Raw genomic sequence first — 20,472 nt, 5'->3', positions numbered from 1 at the left:
TCTGCCTCCTGGGTTCAAGCGATTCTCCTGCCTCAGCCTCCCAAGTAGCTGGGATTACAGGCACCTGCCACCACACCCAGCTAATTTTTGTATTTTTAGTAGAAACAGGGTTTTACTACATTGGCCAGGCTGGTCTCGAACTCCTGACCTCAGGTGATCCACCTGCCTGTCTCCCAAAGTGGTGGGATTACAGGCGTGAACCAGCGTGCCTGGCCAAATTTTGTATCTTTTGTAGAGACAGGATTTTGCCATGTTGCCCGGGCTGGTCTCCAACTCCTGGACTCAAGCAATCCACCTGGTCTCCGCCTCCCAAAATGCTGGGATTGCAGGCCTGAGTTGCTGCGCCCAGCCTACTTTTTCTATGTGCTGTTCGTTTGGTGGCAACCACTGTTTCTGAGGCTGACCTCAAACTCCTAGCCTCAAGCAATCCTCCTGCCTGGGCCTCTGGAGTAGCTGGGATTACAAGCGTGAGCCGCTGCGCCCGGTTTCATATTTTCTATCATGTCTATGCATACCTTTATCAAAATAAAAATGTTTAGGCCCGGGCAGTGGCTCACATTTGTAATCCTAGCCCTTTGGGAGCCGTGATGGTTGGATCGCCTGAGGCCAGGAGTTTGAGATTAGCCTGGGCAACATGGTGAAACCCTGTCTCTACTAAAATTTTTTTAAAAATTTAGCCGGGTGTGGTGGCATGCGCCTGTGGTCCCAGCTAACTCGGGAGGCCGAGATGGGAGAATCGCTTCAGCCTGGGAGGTCCAGGTTGCAGTGAGCCGAGATTGAGCCACAGCACTCCAGCCTGGGCGACCCAGCGAGACCCTGTCTGAGAAAACAACAAATGTTCATTTAATTTGTAAATCAAGTGAAAGCGCTGCGCTGATGCCCCCCACCTCTCTCAGGCTCGGCCGGCCGCCCCTCGCCTACCCTAAAGGCCTCCAGGGACGCCGCCCTACGCCGCCGCGGTTGCCAAGCGAAGCACCCAGGCCAGGTAGGCCGCGGGGGAGGGGTGGTTGCCTAGCAACCGGGAGTGCCAAACACTAGCGCTCAGAGCGGGGGCCGCGGAGAGCGAAGCAGGAAAGTAGGTAAGGGAGCTAGGAGAGCAGGGGCGCCCCCTTCCTCCCCGCCGGACCGGGGTACTGATGTAAACCAAAGGCGATCATCCTGCGGAGGGGAAGAAAGCGGTTCGGCGGGGAACCGGCCTGACCCCAGCCCCTCCCACCGGGCCCTCCCCGTCCCGGCTCCCCCTCCGACAGTAGGCGAGGGCGAAGGGGCGGGAGGGCGTGGCGGCTACCAGACGGGGAGGGGGCCGCCCCCTAGCTCCCCAGTGCCAACAGGCACGCGTCCCTGGAGGGAGAACGGCTCCTGCCCTTAGATCCCCCACGGGGCCTGGTCCGCAGCCTGGGGAAGAAAGGAAAGGAAGCTCAACAAGGCATGGTTGGCTGGTGGCAGGTGTGGAAACTGCATTAAGGGCTATTTTTTTTCTGACATCCTCCTACCCCCCAGGCATTTGGCATTTCACACACACTTCGAGGCTTCCGGAACTCCATTATTATTCCTTTTTACCTGCTCCAGGACCTGCAAGGTCCAGGGGTTTGTGGCCACCCGGGACAGGAGGGAGGGAAACTTACTTAAAGCCTCACACAAAGTTGAGTAAAGCAAGGGCTGTCTCCAAGCAGGCTTCCAGCAGGACTGGGCTCAGAGCAAAATGGACAGGAACGAGTCCTGCCTAGGGGGCGTGTGATCCAGGAGATGTCTCCTGAAAAGTCTCCCGCAGCCGTGTTTTGCCTCTGCAGGTGGTGTCTGTGAACAGGCCTAGGGGTTTCTGACCCTTCTGGTTTCTGTGCCATGGCCACACTGAGCGTCAAGCCAAGTCAGCGCTTCCAGCTGCCCGACTGGCACACTAACAGCTACCTGCTATCCACTAATGCCCAGCTGCAGCGAGATGCTTCCCATCAGATCCGCCAGGAGGCCCGGGTGCTCCGCAATGAGACCAACAACCAGGTTGGGGTCGGGAACTCAGCTGGGTGGGCAAAGGGATAGCCCCCAACCCTTTGACACCCTATTTATCTGGCCCTGTCTCTCTCAGACCATTTGGGATGAACATGACAACAGGACTCGACTGGTGGAGAGGATTGATACTGTCAACCGGTGGAAGGAGATGCTGGACAAGTGTCTGACAGATTTAGATGCCGAGATCGACGCCCTGACACAGGCAGGAAGCCAGGACTGGGTGCCTGGGGGCTGCTGCCAAAACCTCCCCTCCTTCCCCACGGCTGGGTTGAGAAGCCCTTGATGGGGGGTCATGAGTGGCAAGTCCATCCGAGCCACTGGCTCGCTGCTAAAGTGGGGACAAGTGCTACTTCCCCATGGATGGCTCCACCAGCACCCCAGCCCCTTCTTTTCTTTTTCTTTTCTTTTTTTCTTTGAGACGGCATCTGGATCTGTTGCCCAGGCTGGAGTACAGTGGTGCAATCACAGCTCACTGCAACCTCCGCCTCCTGGGCTCAAGCGATTCTCCTGCCTCAGCCTTCTGAGTAAAGTAGCTGTGACTACAGGCATGCGACATCATTCCCAGCTAATTTTTGTATTTTTAGTAGAAACGGGGTTTCACCATTTTGGCCAGGCTGTTCTCGAACTCCTGACCTCAAGTGATCCACCGGACTCGGCCTCCCAAAGTGCTGGGATTACAGACGTGAACCACCATGCCCGGCGGCACCCTCTTTTCTAGATGAAGGACTCAGCAGAGCAAAACCTGCAGGCCAAGAACCTACCTCTGGATGTGGCCATTGAGTGCCTGACCCTGCGGGAAAGCCGGCGAGACATTGATGTGGTGAAGGACCCTGTGGAGGATGAGCTGCATAAAGAGGTGGAGGTCATCGAGGCCACCAAAAAGGCCTTGCAACAGAAGGTCAGCCAGGCCTTCGAGCAGCTGTGGTAAGGGAGAGGCAGGTCGTCCGTATGTTCACAAGCTCCTGGAGGCTGTGTGCCTTCAATGTGGAACACAGGTATTGTGGATGAGGAGCAACTGGCTCTCGTGCTACATTTTGGCCCTCCGGTGCCTGTGACAGAAACCACTCATCAATTGCAGCACTTTTCCCACTGCCTGGACATGGGCTCAGAATACTTCTCACCATGCTGCCCTGGACAGCCAGTACCACTGATTGGAAGCATGAGAGGTGACACCCATTTGCCACCACCTCTGAGTAGCTCCTGCGTGTGCGTATGAGCCTTTGTGAGCACAGCTACATCCGTGTGCCCCACGGGTGTGTAGGGCGCATGGGGGCAGCATTTTCATCCAGCTGTGCTGCTCTTGGTCTCCGCAGTTGCAGCTCCACTGTCTTCTGCTGGGAAGGGTCACCCCAGCCTCCTCTTCCCACAGTGTTCCCTTCATACGGTGAGGCCTGCCTCTGGGCCTTGGGGGATGGTCCTGATGGAGTCTGCGCTTTCCCCAGCCTCCTGCAGGAAGTCCGACAGCAGCTCAACTCCGACCATCGGGGCAAAATGGAGACACTGGAGATCGACAGAGGCTGTCTCTCTCTCAACCTCAGATCACCAAACATCTCGCTGAAGGTCGACCCCACACGTGTCCCTGATGGGTAAGAAGAGTGTTTCAGCCAGTCTCTTCTCCTCCCCTCCCAGGCCACACCCTCATGACCTCCATTTTCCCTGCCACCTGCAGCTCCACCACACTCCAGCAGTGGGATGACTTCAGTCAGTTCAACAAGGACCGAGGGGAGGCTGAGATGAAGGCAGCCACGGAGCTGAGGGAGGCCATTGCTCTAACTATTGCTGAGGTGACGAGCCACCCACAGCTAATGGATGGCCCCAGTGTGCGCTCAGCCCTTATCTTCTGTTCCCTGCTGTGTACGTGGCCCCCTGCCCCTCGCTTGAGTAATATCCACAGGCAGCCGTGAGTGTAGACCCTTCCCTTGCCCTGTGTTTTCTCCTTCAGACCAACAACGAGCTTGAAGCCCAGAGAGTTGCAACGGAATTTGCCTTCAGGAAGCGGCTGCGGGAGATGGAGAAAGTGTACAGTGAGCTCAAGTGGCAAGAGAAGAATGTGAGCGTCTCCCAGGGCATGGACTTCCTGCTGTGGGATGAGGACCCGCATGCCCCCGCCAGGAGGCACTGGATCAGGTGCGTATGGTGAGTCTAGCAGGTGGAAACCAGTCACTCTGTCCCCTGCAGACCTTGGAGGAGATCGCTGAGCTGCAGGAGGACATCCAGCACCTGGAGGAGGATCTGCGCACAAAGTTCCTGAGCCTGAAGCTGTCCCATACCCGGCTAGAGGCCAGAACCTACCGGCCCAATGTGGAACTCTGCCGGGACCAGGTGAGAGGGTGTCCCAGTGGGGGCACGGGCCCCCTGGCCAAGGTTTTCTCATATTCCTGATGGAGCAAGGGCACTGCCGTCACGGGGCAGCACTCAGGTAAAGGACAGTGTGGCTGACTTGGAACTCCCAACCCCTCTGCCTCCAGGCACAGTATGGCCTCACTGACGAGGTTCACCAGCTTGAGGCAACCATCGCTGCCCTGAAGCAGAAGCTGGCACAAGCACAGTAGGTCTGGGGAGTGGGTGGGAGGAGCAGTGAGACGATGCCCAGCAGTGGGGTCTCTTGCTGCCTGCTGGCTCCCTGGGGCTGTCTTCCTGACTAAAGGCTGTGCACTCAGCCCAGGCCTCCCAGCCTCATGGGGGCTGGGGGTTGTCAATGCCCTTCCCTAGGGATGCACTGGACGCCCTGTACAAGCACCTGGCCCGGCTGCAGGCTGACATTGCCTGCAAGGCCAACTCCATGCTGCTGGACACCAAGTGCATGGACACGCGGCGCAAGCTGACCGTGCCTGCTGAGAAGTTCGTGCCTGAGGTGGACACCTTCACACGTACCACAAATAGCACCCTGAGTCCACTCAAAAGCTGCCACCTGGAGCTGGCCTAGCCTTGGAGGACTACGGGAGGAGGGCAGGGTTGGGTGGGCAATGGAAGTGGGGAGGAGAGAATGAATGGAATAAATGCAGAGGATCTCAGGCCGGCTGTTCTCTGCCCCACTGTATGTAGCCAGCAGGGAAAGGGTTCTTGGACACCCTCCAGACGGGGAAGACCATTCCCCCGCACTCCATGTACCAAATCCAATTTTCCCCTCCCCTCAAGGAACCCCTCTCTGGGCTGGGCCAGCACTCCTGGGCTCCAGCGGCGCGGCCTCTACCTGGCTGTGCCCCAGCTGGCCCCTGGTCCACCCTCTTGATGCTTAAGGGAGGCCCACAGCGGGCAAGGGCCTGGTGGGAGGGCTTGGGGGTGGTCCCGGCCTCGGTGGAGAGGGCCTGCTGGGGGTGCGGAGTTAGGGGTGCTCGCCTGCGTAAGGCAGTGGCCTGAAGTGATCCAGTGGTCCGGCTCAGTGCCCAACCCCCAGGGACCCCACAGCGGCTTTCCCATCCAGTTAGCCCAGTGGTGAGGAGCGGAAAGAACCGGGACTCAAAGCACAGGCTGGTGGGAGCTGCGCGGCGCCGCGACTCCGCGCCGCTCGGCGGCGCTGTGGGCCGGGCGTCGGAGCGGTGACTCTAGGCCCCGGGGAGCCGAGCAGGGAAGCTGCGAGGGTGGCACCGGAAGTGGCGAGCGGCCTGCGCGCGGATGGCGGCGGCGGCGATGGCAGTAGCTGGCGGCGGAGGGGCTGGCGCGGCCCGCTCCCTCTCACGCTTCCGAGGCTGCCTGGCTGGTGCGCTCCTAGGGGACTGCGTGGGCTCCTTCTACGAGGCCCACGACACCGTCGAGCTGACGTCAGTCCTGCGTCATGTCCAGAGCCTGGAGCCGGACCCTGGCACGCCCGGGAGTGAGCGGACAGGTGGGCGGGGCCGGGCGCACGTCAGAGGCCGTGCGAGTGGGAGACCGAAGGGTCGCGGAGCCTCCGGGCCGACGGGTCGGGGGTGCGTGGGGATGAGGCTGTCGAGGGCACCGGGGCCGGAGCCGGATGACCGGCAGACAGCTTGGGCTCACCGAGTGCTAGCACGATCTCCGGCCTTAGAGGTCTCGGCCCGAACATCCCGTGCTCGGGCCGTGGCAGCACCGGGGCCTCAACCGTGCAGAGTGTGGATAAACCCATCGTAAGTTGACAATACCTGAAGTGGAAAGTGCGCTTTCAGCTTAGACGACTGTTTTATCTGGACGCAAGCCCCATCGGACGTCGAGGAGCCTATTGAATGCGTATCAGCGTTATCGGAAAGCCGAAAAAAACTTAAGTTGAACCATCCTAAGCCAGGGACTGTCTGTCCACCCTTGCCGACTTGACCTGTTTTTCCCGATTCTCTAGAGTCAGGACACCACCAGCCCGTTCTCCACCCCGCAGGGTGTGCTTTGGAAGCCTTACTGTAATCGCGTCCTCCCCCGCCTAAAACCCTGCTGTGATTTCCCGTTACCCTTAGTTCAGAGCTACATTCCTTAACGTGTCCGGCGTGGTCCAGTCCTCCCACACGTCTGCAGTTTGGTCTTCCACCAACCTTGGCCTTGCTTTCTGCTCTTCGGTTCCTCACACCATGCTTTCCCCTAGGCCAGGAGTTTGCATGTGCTGTCTCGCCTGTAAAACTAACTTCCGTTGTGCGCTCAGATCCCGGCTCAGGTAGCAGGTGTGAGGTCAAGCAGAGAAGGTGAATCTTCCTGGAGAGCAGGTAGCATAGTGAGAAGAAAGGGCCATAGTCAGAACCCTGGAGAACACCGGTAATTAAGAGGGAGAGAGGGAGAGAAGGGAGTTAGGGAAGGAAACAGTTTGATAGGAGGAGGAGCAGGAGTGCCTATCAACGAAACCTAGGGAAAGAATTTCAAGATGAAGACACTGGTCACTGGTGGTGTGCTACAGAGAAGTGAAGTAGGGGGGATCTGGATCCAGAAACTATCATTTTCAATCTGGGCGTGGTGGCACACAACCTGTAATGCAGCTACTCCAGAGACTAAGGTGGAAGGATCTTTGCTTAAGCCCAGGAGTTCGAGACTAGCCTGGGCAACATGGCAAGATCCTGTCTATAAAAAAGAAAAACAAAAACAAAAAGACTGGAGCTGCAAGGATGGCAGCCACAAGGGGATGGAAGTTTTCCTTCAGAAATCAGCAGATCAAAGCATGACGTAGGCTGATAATAAATAAAATACATAAAATAGAAAGCAGCAGGACATGGTGACTGACTTGGAATAAAGAATTGCTGAAAATCCCAGTGCTGAGATCCTAAGGTTTCCCAGGCCCAAGAAAGTGAATGGGAGTGAGAAACTGACTTAAGGTCATTTTAGACGTGGTAACTCTAAAACATGAGTAGAGGCTAGGCGCTGTAGCCACAACTGTAATCCCAGCGCTTTGGGAGAGGCCACTTGAGCCCAGGAGTTTGAGACCAGCCTGGCAACAGGATGAAACTGTCTCTACAAAAAAAAAGCCAAGCGTGGTGGTGTGCACCTGTAGTCCCAGTTACTCAGGAGGCTGGGGCAAGAGGCTCCTTGAGCCTGGGAGGTCGAGACTAGAGTGAGCCATGGTCGTACCACTGCACTGCAGCCTAGGCAACAGAGTGAGACCCTGTACCAAAAAAATAATAAAATAATATAAACTAAAATAAAAGGTGAGCAGGGCCAGGCACAATGGCTCATGCCTATAATCCCAGCTGTTTGGGAGGCCAAGGCAGGAGGATTGCTTGAGCCCAGGAATTCAAGACCAGTCTGGACAACAGAGTGAGACCCTGTCTCTACAAAAAAAGTAGCTGGCTGTGATGATGCATGCCTATAGTTCCAGCTACTTGAGAGGCTGAGGCAGGAGGATAGCTTGAGTCCAGGAGTTCAAGACTGCAGTGAACCATGATTGCACCGGTGCACTCCAGTCTGGGCAACAGAGTGAGACTCTGTCTCCAAATAAATAAATCTTAAAAAGGTGAGCAGGAGGCTCTCATCCTCCCTCCTCTCCCCACAGAAGCCTTGTACTACACAGATGACACAGCCATGGCCAGGGCCCTGGTGCAGTCCCTGCTAGCCAAGGAGGCCTTTGACGAGGTGGACATGGCTTACAGGTGAGGGGGATGGTCCTGGGCTGAGGCAAACCAGGTGGGCAAAGTTATTGCACCCCTTGACCAGAGGAATGACATCTGTGCATGCCCGCGCCCCCCACCCTCCACAGGAGCCTGTGTCTGGCTGGCACCGCTTCCCAAGCTAAAACAGCAGCACTGCTGGTGCAGGCTCCTTAGGCCCCCAAGGCTTTCTCTTTTCCAAACCAGCCTCAATTTCTTCTCTCCCAACCCTTAGAGGCATCTTGTAAATCCCAATTCTGTCTCCCTTTCTGTTCCCTAGATTTGCTCAGGAGTACAAGAAAGACCCTGACAGGGGCTATGGTGCTGGAGTAGTCACTGTCTTCAAGAAGCTCCTGAACCCCAAATGTCGTGACGTCTTTGAGCCTGCCCGGGCCCAGTTTAACGGGAAAGGCTCCTATGGCAATGGAGGTGCCATGCGGGTAGCTGGTATCTCCCTGGCCTATAGCAGTGTCCAGGATGTGCAGAAGGTATTCAGGGCGGGCTGGCTTCTGGGCTGTCCCCTTCCTCTTCTGCAGCAGGGCTTCTGTGACAGCAGGTCTCCTCCTCTCTAGTTTGCCCGGCTCTCGGCCCAGCTGACACACGCCTCCTCCCTGGGTTACAATGGCGCCATCCTGCAGGCCCTGGCTGTGCACCTGGCCTTGCAGGGCGAGTCTTCCAGCAAGCACTTTCTCAAGCAACTCCTGGGCCACATGGAGGAGCTGGAGGGTGATGCGCAGTCTGTCTTGGATGCCAGGGAGTGAGTATGGGGCTGGAGGTGTGTGGTGTGGGGGTGTGGGTGATCCAGGGGGCCTCTGGCATTGCCATAAACTGAAACCTTGCTTCCTTAATTGCAGACCCTAGGGAGACATGGGCAGAAGCCCCTTCATCTTGTCTATGTTTCAAGGCTCTCAGGGTCCCAGAGAACAAAACGACCTGCTCACCCCCAGCCCTCTCCCACCTCTTGTCAGGGCACCTGTGCCTGGCTGGCACCCTGACCACATCCCTGCTTGTTCTCACATGCAGCCCTCTCCCCTGCCCGCACCGCCACCCTGCCTGCTTTGACCTCCCTGGAATCTCTTCCCCAACCCACAGACTGGGCATGGAGGAGCATCCGTACTCCAGCCGCCTGAAGAAGATTGGAGAGCTTCTAGACCAGGCATCGGTGACCAGGGAGGAAGTGGTGTCTGAGCTAGGTGAGTGGGCCTGCCTGGGACTGTCTCCGCCTCTGTCATCCTTCAGGGTCGGTCTTGGGCTCAGGGGAGCATGGAGTCTTGCCTGCCGTCACACTGTACCCTGGGCTGCTGTGACACAGAGTCATGGCAGGGTTGAGCTCAGCGCTTTTTGCTCCGAAGCTACAGCACCCTCAGCCTTGTGGATCAGTGTCCCCAGAAATGGCAGCTGGCCACTCGTCGTAAAAATGTTGATAGTGGATTTTATTTATCTAGCGTCTGTACTGGGCACTGTGCAGAATGCTTCACAGACATGATCTTGCTTCATCCTCACAACAGCCCTGTCAGAGAGTTACTAACGTTACTCCCTGTCTGCTTAAGGAGTTGAATCTGAGAGCAGGAAGCTTAGCGGTCCCCTAGGTAACTCTCCCAGTCACACAGCCAGTATGTGGTGGAGCCAGGATTTGAGCCCAGGTGGTCTAACTGTAGAGCCTGAGATCTTAGTCACAGCCTGCTTGAAGCCAAGAGTACTGACTTGTGTCAAATGGCAGGAGGCCTGGGCATGCATGGAACCCCTCTAACGTGGCTTCCCCACAGGGAATGGCATTGCTGCTTTTGAGTCAGTGCCCACCGCCATCTACTGCTTCCTGCGCTGCATGGAGCCGGACCCTGAGATCCCCTCTGCCTTCAATAGCCTCCAGAGGACTCTCATCTATTCCATCTCACTTGGTGGGGACACAGACACCATTGCCACCATGGCTGGGGCCATTGCTGGTGCCTACTATGGGATGGATCAGGTGCCAGAGAGCTGGCAGCAAAGCTGTGAAGGCTATGAGGAGACAGACATCCTGGCCCAAAGCCTGCACCGTGTATTCCAGAAGAGTTGATGAGGGCCACAGCTGTTGGGGCTCTGCCAGGTCCCCTGGGACCAACTACAGCTCCAGTCAGAAACCCTGAGCCTCCTTGAGTGGGGCTCCCCAGTCTCCCTGCATTGTGGAGCTGACTGAGTACACCAGTGGGGCTGGGGTCTCTTCAGGGGATTTCACTGGAACAGTGAGCAAGGGACTGCTGCCTCGCTGGTGCTGGGTCTCTGGTTTGCTGCAGAGCCGTAGGGCACTCCCAGCTCCTCAGCAGGACGGAGGGACCCAGGTGGGTTTATTTTGGGGTACTTGTGGCATTTTCCTATATTGTCTTGGACGTGGGATGTGGGGAGGTGGAAATGATGAGCAGTAGCATCATTCCTCCCTGTTGGGTTTTAGCCAGTTTGCCAGCAAGCACATCCTAGCAGGGCCCCCGAGCGGCAGGTTGTGTGGATGAAGGGACAGGCACCTGCATCCAGCTGATCTAGGTCACACCTGGCTCTTGGCTGCCATGCGGCTTATTAACAGCTTCCAGTGGAAGTCGCAATAAACAGTTTCTGGTGAATCTCACCACTGTTTCCTGTTTCTCCTGCCCTGAATGGACTCTCCCCTGGCAGCCCGATCTCTGAAGACTAGTGACTCTGTCTGCGCTGCACCGTCGTCGGAGCTCGGGCCCCACGGCCATGAGCTGCTATGTTGCCAGACACTCCAGCTGGCTGCGTGTTCAGCCAGGAAGGGCACAGCAGGCATGGTTTGGTGGCTTTTCCTGTTGGAGATCACTCAGAGGGGCCCAGGCTGCTGGGCCGAGTGCTTTGCCAGAGTCAGCGGGTAGGAACAAGCCAGATTTTTCTGTTCTCAGAGCCTGACTTTCCCGAACAGGAGATAGGCCCAGCTGGGCCAGGAACAGGAACCCTGTAGAAGGAGCCGGAGGGCCCTTCTGTCGTCAGACTACCAACCTTTGGGTGAGGAGGGCACCATCACAGGCCCCGGGTGGGTGAGTGCCGAGTGCCTCCTCCTGTGTCTTGGGACCAGTCAAAAGCCTTTCCCTGCAAGGAAGTTTCACACAGCATGTTTTTAGAGATGGGGTCTCACTCTATTGCACAGGCTTGTCTCAAACTCCTGGGCTCAGGCGATCCTCCCACCTTAGCCTCCCAAGTATCTGGGACTGGCATCCATTCTGAAGAAAAGAAAATTGAAAGGGAGAAGATGCCTCCCCTCAAATTCCAGGGGCATTCTCTGAGCATCCAGCCTCAGTGGCTAGCCAAGCATGCGGAGTCTGCAGCTGGCCTGCGGTTTCAGCACTGTTGGGCAGATCTGTTTTAGTGAAGATGGGGTTCTGGCCAGGCTGAGGACTCTTCAAAACACGGATTGCTTCAGGTCCGCCACCCAGAGCCCCAGCGCCAGGGACAGATCTTTTATGGCTGAGCGTGGCAGGCTGTGAGCAGGTGCTTTCCGCCCAGGACAGCTCCCCCAACCTGTCTTCGGCACTGGGCCTGGCACTAGCCCGGCCCTTAGGAGCAAAGATTCATGATTTCATTCATAATTTGTATCAGATGTTGAAATTTGGCCCTTGGACTACTGAGCCGGCTGTCATGCTCCACTACCCCTGAGCGCTTGCAGGAATATTCCAGTAAAGCTTGAACCATCGCCCCCAGCTCCAGCCACTACCTGCCCTTGGTTTCTTAAAATGCCTCTTGGCATTTGCCTGGTGCGTGGCCTCGGCAGCTTATGTGCATCAGGCATTTCTGATGTAGTGGCGATAGAAATCCAGGTTAGGGAGCTGGTGAGGAGTGCACGATCCTTAAGAGCAGGCACACGAGCCCCAGAGAGCTTCCTGGATACCTTACAGAACCCAGAGGCTGGAGATACCTCTGCGTCAGTACCAGTTTCAGCACAGTGCTGTTTTATACAACAGGTTTTATTGAGGTTGTGTCAATATAGTTAACACGGTTGCTTGTCTTTTCAAAAAGAAGTTCCATTTTCTTTGATTCCCAAGTGCATTTTTCCTGAATCTTCTGTAATACAGGGCACGTGATAGGTATATAGAGAGCTAAGCTTCCTATACCAAGTTAGAAGTGAAATGACTAGTGGAAAACATTTGAACTTTAATCTTAAAAAAAAAAATAGGAATCAGAATATAAAAATGCACAAGGTAATGTCGTTTTCATAGTTAAAATCTGACATTGTTTATCAAAGCTAGTCAGTTAAGTGGACACCTGCAACTCAAATCTCATAAACATTTTAGAAACGCCAACCACCCCTACTGAAAGGCTTGAGGAAGGAAATTCGGCAGAAGCTGAGCTCTGTGAAATAGCTCCCATTTTTTTTCTTGGGACCCTACTTAGTTCCCTGGGCTCCCATTGGGAGCTGATTAATTTCTGCCAATCAGAACCCATCCCTAACACTTCAGATGATAGTGGCTTTGACCTAGGGAAGAAGAGGTTGAGCAGAGAACCTCCAACAGGTGTGGTTTGAGAGTCCTTAGTTGGTTCTCTTGGGCGTTAGGTAGTAAGAAATCCACCAGGAACCCCAGCCAAAACCTTTTCAAGCGTCACTTGGGCAGATTTGGGTTTTCATTTCTCCTTTTGAAGAAGTGAGCAGTCAAACAGCCTGCTTTGTTGGGAGAAATTGTGGGCAGGGGAGGAGGGGTGGCAAGGAGCCTGAGGGAACCCACTGCTCAGCCAGTCAGAAGTCAGCAGCCATCCTTCATTTCAACATGGACCGCCTGGACATGGCCAGACTTGGAGCAGTGCAACGAGATCACAGACCGAAAGACCCCAGTTCACACTTGGTACAGGGAGTGGGGCTGGCCTGGCGAGGGCCGAGCGCGAGGCCCTGCAATTGTGGGGAAAGTGGCCATCTTTGCACGGGCAGGAATGTCTACCACGCCCAGCGCTAATCTCAGCTTTATCCACTTAGCTTGAACAGGGGACTGAGGGGTTGGGAGGGGCATCCTGCCTGTTTCCTGCAGAGGAGCTCTGATTGGGGAAAATGGCAGAAACGTCCAGAGCCAACTCATTCCAAAGGGACCTGTTGTCACCCTTTCTCTCCCAGCCTTAGCCTCCTGGGCCCTAGTCCTGCTTAGAACAGGAAATTGGAACCAGAGGGTGGAAGGAGAGGAAGCCCCCAAAGATGAACCCCTCTCGTACACACATACACCCACCATATAGTTCTTATCAAGAAAAAGCAAGTGGGAGCTGTCCATCCCCCAGCTCGCATGCACCTTGTTCAGAGGGCCAAACGAGGGCTCTGCCTTGGGGATACCTGGCTGGGGTGGCAAAGATCCTCTTAACAATTTTGTATGAGAAAACTAGCCCGGCCTGCAGCAGGTGGAAGAGGAGAAAGGGAGGAGTGCTCATGTTTGGTCATGGTTGATTCCGCCTCTGCCACCATCTGTGCTAGACACTTCTAGACACTTCACAGAGGTTGATCTTTCTGGCCTGTAGGTGTCCCAGGGGCCTCTGTGCTGCCCTCAAGCTAAACAGCCAAAGCTGGTGGGGGCAGCCCGGAAGAGATGGGGATGAATGTGAAGAGCTGCCTCCTGCCCCAGGTCTGTGCCCCGAGCCCTCACAAACCGCCTTCCCCATGGCTGCCACTGGAGCAGTGAAAGGGGGTTGCCCTTTCCCCTGGCAACAGGCACTGTGCCCGCCACAGACATGTCTGATGCCACAGCATCACCATGGGGGCTGTAGTCCTGGGAGGGCGTCCACACTCGTCACCTCAATGGTCCCCTCTTCTCCCTTTCCCTTGGAGGGAAACCCCACAGTCCTTAGTCCACTGTTACATGCTGGAGGGCCCGGGGGAGCTGGAGGAGTCCCAGCCAAGGGCTCTGAGGGAGGCCGTGCCCCATTCCTCCAGCAGGTGCCATCAGGGAGCCAGTGGGAAGGGCCATCTCCCCAGGTGGCGGGGTGGGGATTTGAGCTCCCTCTCAGCTCCTTCAGGGCCCAGCAGAGGCCAGGACTCACAAGGGGCTGGGCTGTGTACCCTAGGGCCCATGGGGTGCAGCCCTGACACTGCACAGACATTTGGGGGAAAGAAACTCAGGCCAGCCCCTTCCAGAAACAATCTCAACCTGCATGCAGGGAGAAAGCACGTCACTCTCCTCGGGCCAAGGCCATGGCTGCCTCTGTTCAGCTTTTGGTTTTTTTTTTTCTTTAAATGGAGGTTCTTTGTAACTGAAAAGGTCGCTCTACCACTAAAGAGGAGGAGGCCAGGGCAGCAGGGCCCCCCATGGGTTATGTGGGGCAGAGCAAGAATCCTGAAAAGGAGGAGTGGATGTACTCCGTGGAGTAGAGGCCGTTGGCCTGGTCCGACGGCATCTGCACCCAGACCTGGTCGTTGGGCCGCAGCTGGAGCACGGCCCCGCCAGATGCCTGGTCCAGGTAGCCCTTCTTGTACTCATCGTAGGTATAGGTGGCCGGCACGTTGTTCTTGTACAGGGCCACCCACACGTTGGTGCCCTTGACGTGCACATGGTAAGCAAAGTAGTAGACGCCGCCCACAGGGCAGGTGAAGATGCCAGTGGCTGGGTTGTAGCCGCTGTGGCCATTGTAGAGAGTCCGGTCAAATTTCACAGGCATGCCCGAGGCGGGGAAGGGCGAGGTGAGCACTGCAGTGAAGGCCGGTGTGGCATGGGCGGACAGCTCGCCCAGCCCAAACTGTGGCTTGCCCCCCTTGCCCAGCACGGCGCCCTCCACACCACCGTTGGGCAGGTGCAAGCCTGCAATGCCAGTCTCATCGAAGGCCCCAGGGGCACCAGGGGGTCCCGGAGGCCCGGGAGGCCCAGGAGGGCCCGTGATTCCAGGGGAGCCAGGGACCCCTGGGGGCCCCGTGGGCCCAGCCGTGCCAGGTTCCCCTGCTTTCCCCTCTCCAGGGGGCCCTGGCAGGCCTGGTTCACCCTTCAGGCCTGGCAGACCTTGGGGCCCAATAGGGCCAGCTGGACCCTGGAGTCCTGGGATTCCTGAGGGACCCCTCAGGCCAGGCTGCCCAGGGAGCCCCAAGTCACCTTTCTGCCCCAGGGCACCTGCCACCCCTGGTCCTCCAGGGCGGCCCGTGAAACCCGGCTCACCCTTGGGCCCAGTTGGTCCAGGGGGTCCATGGGCCCCAGGAAGTCCCCTCTCACCTTGGAGCCCTGGTTTCCCAGCCAGGCCACTAGGCCCCTGGTCACCCCGAATGCCAGGCACTCCTGGGGGTCCTCCAGGCCCTGCCTCACCCTTGGGCCCAGGGGGCCCACGTCTGCCAGGAAGCCCTGCAGACCCGGGAAGTCCAGGGGGACCCCCAAGACCCTGTGGGCCCTGCTCCCCTGGCTCCCCATCCTCCCCTGGCTCACCCCTGTCCCCCAAAAGCCCTGGGACCCCAGCTGGGCCCCTGTCCCCCTTGGGGCCTGGCAGTCCTGGCATCCCATAGCCAGTGGGGCCTATCAGCCCAGGGGGGCCCCGGGTCCCTGGTTCCCCTTTGGCCCCTAATGGGCCCTGTGGCCCTGGCAACCCTGCTGCCCCTGGGACCCCCACACCATCTACTCCAGGGGGTCCTTTTGGGCCAACAGCGCCTGGCTCACCCCTGGGGCCTGGAACTCCAGGAGGCCCAGACTCACCCTTGTCTCCTGGGGCCCCAGGAAGCCCATCCAAACCGGGTTTGCCTAAGCCAGCTGCACCAGGGAGGCCCGGGGGGCCGGGGGCACCCCCCTGCCCTGGGGCCCCAGGCAGCCCGGGCTGGCCCACTCCATGATCCCCCTTGAGGCCTCGATCACCTGGGGGCCCAGGCTCACCCTGGGGCCCTGGCTCCCCCTGGAATCCTGGGGGCCCTGGCACCCCCTGGGCACCTGGTTTTCCAGGGATAGTAATGCCTGAGGGGCCCGGGAGGCCAGGGGGTCCTGGGGGCCCCCGGAGGCCCTGGTCCCCTCGTATTCCTGGCTCCCCCCGAAGCCCCGGCTGCCCTGGTGGTCCGACCTTGCCAGGGAGCCCTGGGGGACCAGCCTTGCCCATCCGGGAGAAGCCAGGGGGGCCAGCAGGGCCAGGCTGCCCATGGAGTCCTGGCTTTCCCGTGCCTGGTTTTCCTGGGAAGCCAGGGGGACCAGGGGGACCCCGAGGCCCAGGCTTCCCAGGGGGGCCAGGCTCTCCCTTCAGGTCCATTGGCAGCAGCGGTAGAGGCATTTCTGAGAAAGAAAGAGAAGGGGGCAGTCAGGGGCCTGAACTGTGGGGACAGGGGACCTCATCTACCCATTCCCCATTCCAGTATGAGGTACGCAGGAGAGGAAGAATGGGGCTGCCCCTCCCTGCTCTCATGGAAGACGGGCTTTGGGGGTGGTCCAGGGGCCATCTTGGGGGCGACAGGGTGTCCTCACCAAGGGCTCCTAACACCCAACCTACCCCAGGCTGGGCCTCCTCCATGAGCCTGGCTGATTCTCACCTCTCATCCCTGCATGACCTGAAGGTGGAGTGGCCACCAGGTGGCACCAGCAGCCCACCTTAGAGCCGGTGGGAGCAGAGCCCCCACCTCCCAACTTCCCAGTTCATCTCCCCCTCGGAAGACCGCCTGTGCCAGCCAACTGCACCGTTTCCAGGCCCTTTGGGGTATTAGGAAAAACTGAAAGTAGGAAGATTGGTGGGGAATAAGGGGCTGTGGGGGGCACCTGAGATCTGATGGCTGTCAGGGAGGCAGGGGATTTGGGGGTTGGGAGCGATTTGAGGCACTGTGGGGTGAGGAGGCTCTCACCCAGGTACTGGCCTTTGCCCTCACGGAAGGGCGGTCCCACAGGTCCTTTCTGCATGGGCTGGATGTACTTCACCGGGGCATAGCCTGCTGCCCCGCCGGCCCCGCCACCAGAGGACGCCCGCAGCCCACACCCCAGCACCAGTAGCAGTAGCAGCAGCGAAGACAGAGGTGTCAGAGTCCCCCGCATGGCGTCCGCGGACGTGCTGCAGAGAAGAACAGAGAAAGTCATCAAGCCAGCCCTTGGTGGTTTGGCACCAGACCCGGGGTCACCAAAAGATCAGAATTTAGAGATTACACTCGATTTTAGTCAAAAGACTGAGAAGCAATTCCGAATTTAGACATTATTCACAAGCAATTTCCAAAGTCGTGGGGGTCTGCATGAGCCACCTCCTAAACTTCTTCAGACCATGCCTGTGGCTGTGCATCTCCCCCACCATCTCTGAGGGCCCAGCCTCCCCAGGACAGCGCCTCCTCAAAACCAGCCAGTCACTCTCTGCAGCCAAGCGTGCCTTCTAGAGCAGTCTGACCTCCCCTGCTAAAAGCTCTTGGATGTCAACACCCATTTCCATTGCTGGGCCAGCTGTCTGCCAGGCACTAGGCTGAGCTCTTGGGGACATGAACTCACTTAATGCTCAAAACACTTTAACAAGGTATTATTATTGTCATCTCCATTTTCCAGATGATAAAACTAAAGCAACGGTCTTGAGGAAGCAGAGCTAGGATTTGTCTTAGGTCTGTCTGACTCTACCTTCTGCTGATGCTCTTCTGGACTCCCTGCCACACACCTTTGGGATCAAGTCTATGGCACTTAGCATAGCATTCAAGGCTTTTTTTTTTTTTTTTTCTGAGACACAATTTTGCTCTCCCAGTGCAATGTGCAATGGCACCATCCTGGCTCACTGCAACATCCGCCTCCCAGGTTCAAGTGATTCTCATGCCTTAGCCTCCCAAGTAGCTGGAATTATAGGCGTGTACCACCATGCCTGGCTTTTTTTTTTTTTTTTTTTTTGAGATGGAGTCTCACTCTGTCACCCAGGCTGGAGTGCAGTGGCGCCATCTCGGCTCACTGCAAGTTCCGCCTCCCGGGTTCATGCCATTCTCCTGCCTCAGCCTCCCGAGTAGCTGGGACTACAGGCGCCCACCACCATGCCCGGCTCATTTTTTTGTATTTTTAGTAGAGACAGGGTTTCACCGTGTTAGCCAGGATGGTCTCCATCTTCTGACCTCATGATCCACCCGCCTTGGCCTCCCAAACTGCTGGGATTATAGGCGTGAGCCACCGCGCCCAGCCAATTTTTGTATTCTTAATAGAGATGGGGTTTTGCCATGTTGTCCAGGCTGGTCTTGAACTCCTGACCTCAGGTGATCCGGTTGCCTCAGCCTCCCAAAGTGTTAGGATTACAGGCATGAGCCACCGCGCCCAGCCTGTATTCAAGGCCTTTCTAACCTACTCTGTGCCTGTGTCTCCAACTCTATTGCCTGCTATCCCTTTCTTTACCCCTCACCTCCCCACACCTCCGCCCAGTAAACCAGAACTTGAAGTTCCCAGGCACCGGGCACTTTAATACTTCTGGCCTTTGCACCTGCTATTTCTCTGCCTGCAATGTTATTTTCCTCCCCTACTCATCTTTTATGGCCCTGGGAAGCTGTCATCCCTTCCTCTATAAAGCCTCACTTCTTTGTGCCCTGACCTATGCTTGTCACAGCATTTGGCTCAACTCAGAGAACAAAGCTTAGGTGGGGAAGAAGCACAGACTCCGGAACCAGCCAGGCAGTCTTCCCCTTCCCCTTCCCAGCTGTGGGAGCCTGGGCAGGAGGTCTCCTCATCCATGAAATGAGAGAGGATGTCCACACAATAACCTGTATGTGAATGTTCATAATAGCGATATTCACAGCAGCCAAAAGTAGAGACAACGCAAATGTCCATGGACAAATAAAATGTGGTACCGCCATACAGTGGAATATTACTCAGCAATGAAAATGAATGAAGTACAGGCTGGGCACGGTAGTGTGCACCTGTAGTAGTCCCAGCTACTCAGGAGGCTGAGGTGGGAAGATTGCTTGAGCCCTGAATTTAAAACCAGCCTAGGCAACATAGCAAGACCCCAGATTTAAAAATGTATCTATAAATAGGCTAAGTACAGTAGCTTATGCCTATAATCCCAGTATGTTGGGAGGCAGAGGTGGGTGAATTGCTTAAGCGCAGGAGTTTGAGACTAGTCTGGGCAACCTGGTGAAACCCCATCTCTACAAAACAAACAAACAAACAAACAGAAAATTAGCCAGGTGTAGGCGTGCTGTGGTCCCAGCTACTCAGGGGCTGAAGAGGGAGGATCACTTGAGCCCAGGAGGTGGAGATTGCAGTGAGCTGCACTCCAGCCTGGGTGATAGAGTGAGACCTCGTCTCAAAAAATATATATATAAGAGGAAGGAAGTCCTGACACCTGCTACAACACAGATGAATCTTGAAAACAATGACAAGCGAGATATGGAATGCACATGTGTGATTCCATTTCTATGAAATGGCCAGAATAGGCAAATGCATAGAGACAGAAAATGGATCAGTGGTTGCCTAAGGCTGGGGGAGGAGGAGATGGGACGTGACGACTAATGGGCACAGGGTTTCTTTTAGGGGAGATGAAAATGTTCAAAAATTGATTGTGGTGATAGTTGCACAGCTCTAGGAACACAGTAAAAAAAACACTGCAGTGTACACTGAATGGGCCAATTGTATGATGTGTGAATTGTATCTCTATAAAGCTGGGGTTTTTTTGTTTTGTTTTTTTTTTGTTGTTGTTGTTTTTGAGATGGAATCTTGTTCTGTCGCCTAGGCTGGAGTGCAGTGGCGCCATCTCTGCTCACTGTAAGCTCTGCCTCCTGGGTTCAGGAGATTCTCCTGCCTCAGCTTCCTGAGTAGCTGGGGTTACAGGGGTACAGGGGCCTGCCACCATGCCCAGCTAATTTTTTGTATTTATAATAGAGACAGGGTTTCACTGTGGTCTCGATCTCCTGACCCTGTGATCCGCCCACCTCGGCCTCCCAAAGTGCTGGGATTACAGGCGTGAGCCACCGCGCCCGGCCTGTTGGATCTTTATATACATTTACTTATTGATTCCTCACAACAACCCTATGAGGTATGTGCCTTCACTCTTGCCATTTTACAGATGAGGGAACAAAAGGTTGTGTGAAGGTGGGGTGCTGTGGGCTAATGCCCGTAATCCCAGGCAGTGTCTTGGACAACATAAGACCAAAAAACAGTTGTGTGAGGTAATCAAAGCTACACAATTACTAAGTGCCAGAGCCAAGGTTCCAACTCCAGTAATCCAGCTCCGGATCTATGCTCTTAACCACACCACACAGCCTCTCACCGAGGCAGTAATTTAAGTCCTCAGAATTGATGTGATTAACTTCAGAACTGTGAACCAGAAGGGCAAATGATCATCCTTAGGGATACCAGCATCTAGCCGGGTGCGGTGGCTCGCACCTGTGATCCCAGCACTTTGGGTGATTGAGGTGGGTGAATCACTTGAGGTCAGGAGTTTGTGACCAGCCTGGTCAACATGGTGGAAACCCAGTCTCTATTAAAAATACAAAAATTAGCCGGGCGTGGTGGTGTGAACCTATAATCCCAGCTGCTTGGGAGGCTGAGGCAGGAAAATTGCTTGAACCCAGGAGGCAGAAGCTGCAGTGAGCCGAGATTGTCCCACT

The 20,472-nt window shown here is 56.3% G+C and overlaps 3 protein-coding genes across 5 annotated transcripts in view; 2 read left to right on the top strand and 1 right to left on the bottom strand.

The window, feature by feature from the left end:
- Nucleotides 1–1,004: 1,004 nt before the first annotated feature.
- Nucleotides 1,005–5,021, top strand: TEKT2 (tektin 2 (testicular)). Of its 2 annotated transcripts, none has more exons than XM_011955326.1 (10): nt 1,005–1,079; nt 1,791–1,998; nt 2,084–2,209; nt 2,726–2,931; nt 3,450–3,593; nt 3,677–3,791; nt 3,950–4,057; nt 4,186–4,329; nt 4,476–4,555; nt 4,720–5,021. In XM_011955326.1, the coding sequence occupies exons 2-10, from the start codon at nt 1,843–1,845 to the stop codon at nt 4,931–4,933; spliced, it is 1,293 nt and encodes a 430-aa protein (XP_011810716.1). In that variant the 5' UTR covers nt 1,005–1,079; nt 1,791–1,842; the 3' UTR covers nt 4,934–5,021. The 2 variants fall into 2 exon arrangements, with proteins under 2 accessions (XP_011810716.1, XP_011810717.1); XM_011955327.1 differs by having other exon boundaries at nt 1,072–1,446.
- A 555-nt stretch (nt 5,022–5,576) lies between these two features.
- Nucleotides 5,577–10,620, top strand: ADPRHL2 (ADP-ribosylhydrolase like 2). Its single transcript, XM_011955325.1, has 6 exons — nt 5,577–5,833; nt 7,928–8,024; nt 8,302–8,509; nt 8,594–8,778; nt 9,114–9,214; nt 9,788–10,620. The coding sequence occupies exons 1-6, from the start codon at nt 5,623–5,625 to the stop codon at nt 10,075–10,077; spliced, it is 1,092 nt and encodes a 363-aa protein (XP_011810715.1). The 5' UTR covers nt 5,577–5,622; the 3' UTR covers nt 10,078–10,620.
- A 1,330-nt stretch (nt 10,621–11,950) lies between these two features.
- Nucleotides 11,951–20,472, bottom strand: part of COL8A2 (collagen, type VIII, alpha 2) — a 30,535-nt gene continuing 22,013 nt past the window's right edge. Inside the window, exons 2-3 of one of the 2 annotated variants that reach the window (XM_011955324.1) lie at nt 16,904–16,967; nt 11,951–16,204 (exon numbers count right to left, since the gene is read on the bottom strand). In XM_011955324.1, coding sequence (XP_011810714.1) covers nt 14,286–16,202 — 1,917 coding nt within the window. In that variant the 5' untranslated portion in view covers nt 16,203–16,204; nt 16,904–16,967 and the 3' untranslated portion in view covers nt 11,951–14,285. Of the gene's footprint in view, nt 16,205–16,764; nt 16,968–20,472 lie in introns of both variants that reach the window. The other variant, XM_011955323.1, reaches the window with a different exon arrangement.

Source organism: Colobus angolensis, unplaced genomic scaffold, assembly GCF_000951035.1.
Source record: "Colobus angolensis palliatus isolate OR3802 unplaced genomic scaffold, Cang.pa_1.0 Scaffold4, whole genome shotgun sequence".
NCBI classification, from domain to species: domain Eukaryota; kingdom Metazoa; phylum Chordata; class Mammalia; order Primates; family Cercopithecidae; genus Colobus; species Colobus angolensis.
This window is presented reverse-complemented; position numbering and strand designations above follow the sequence as displayed.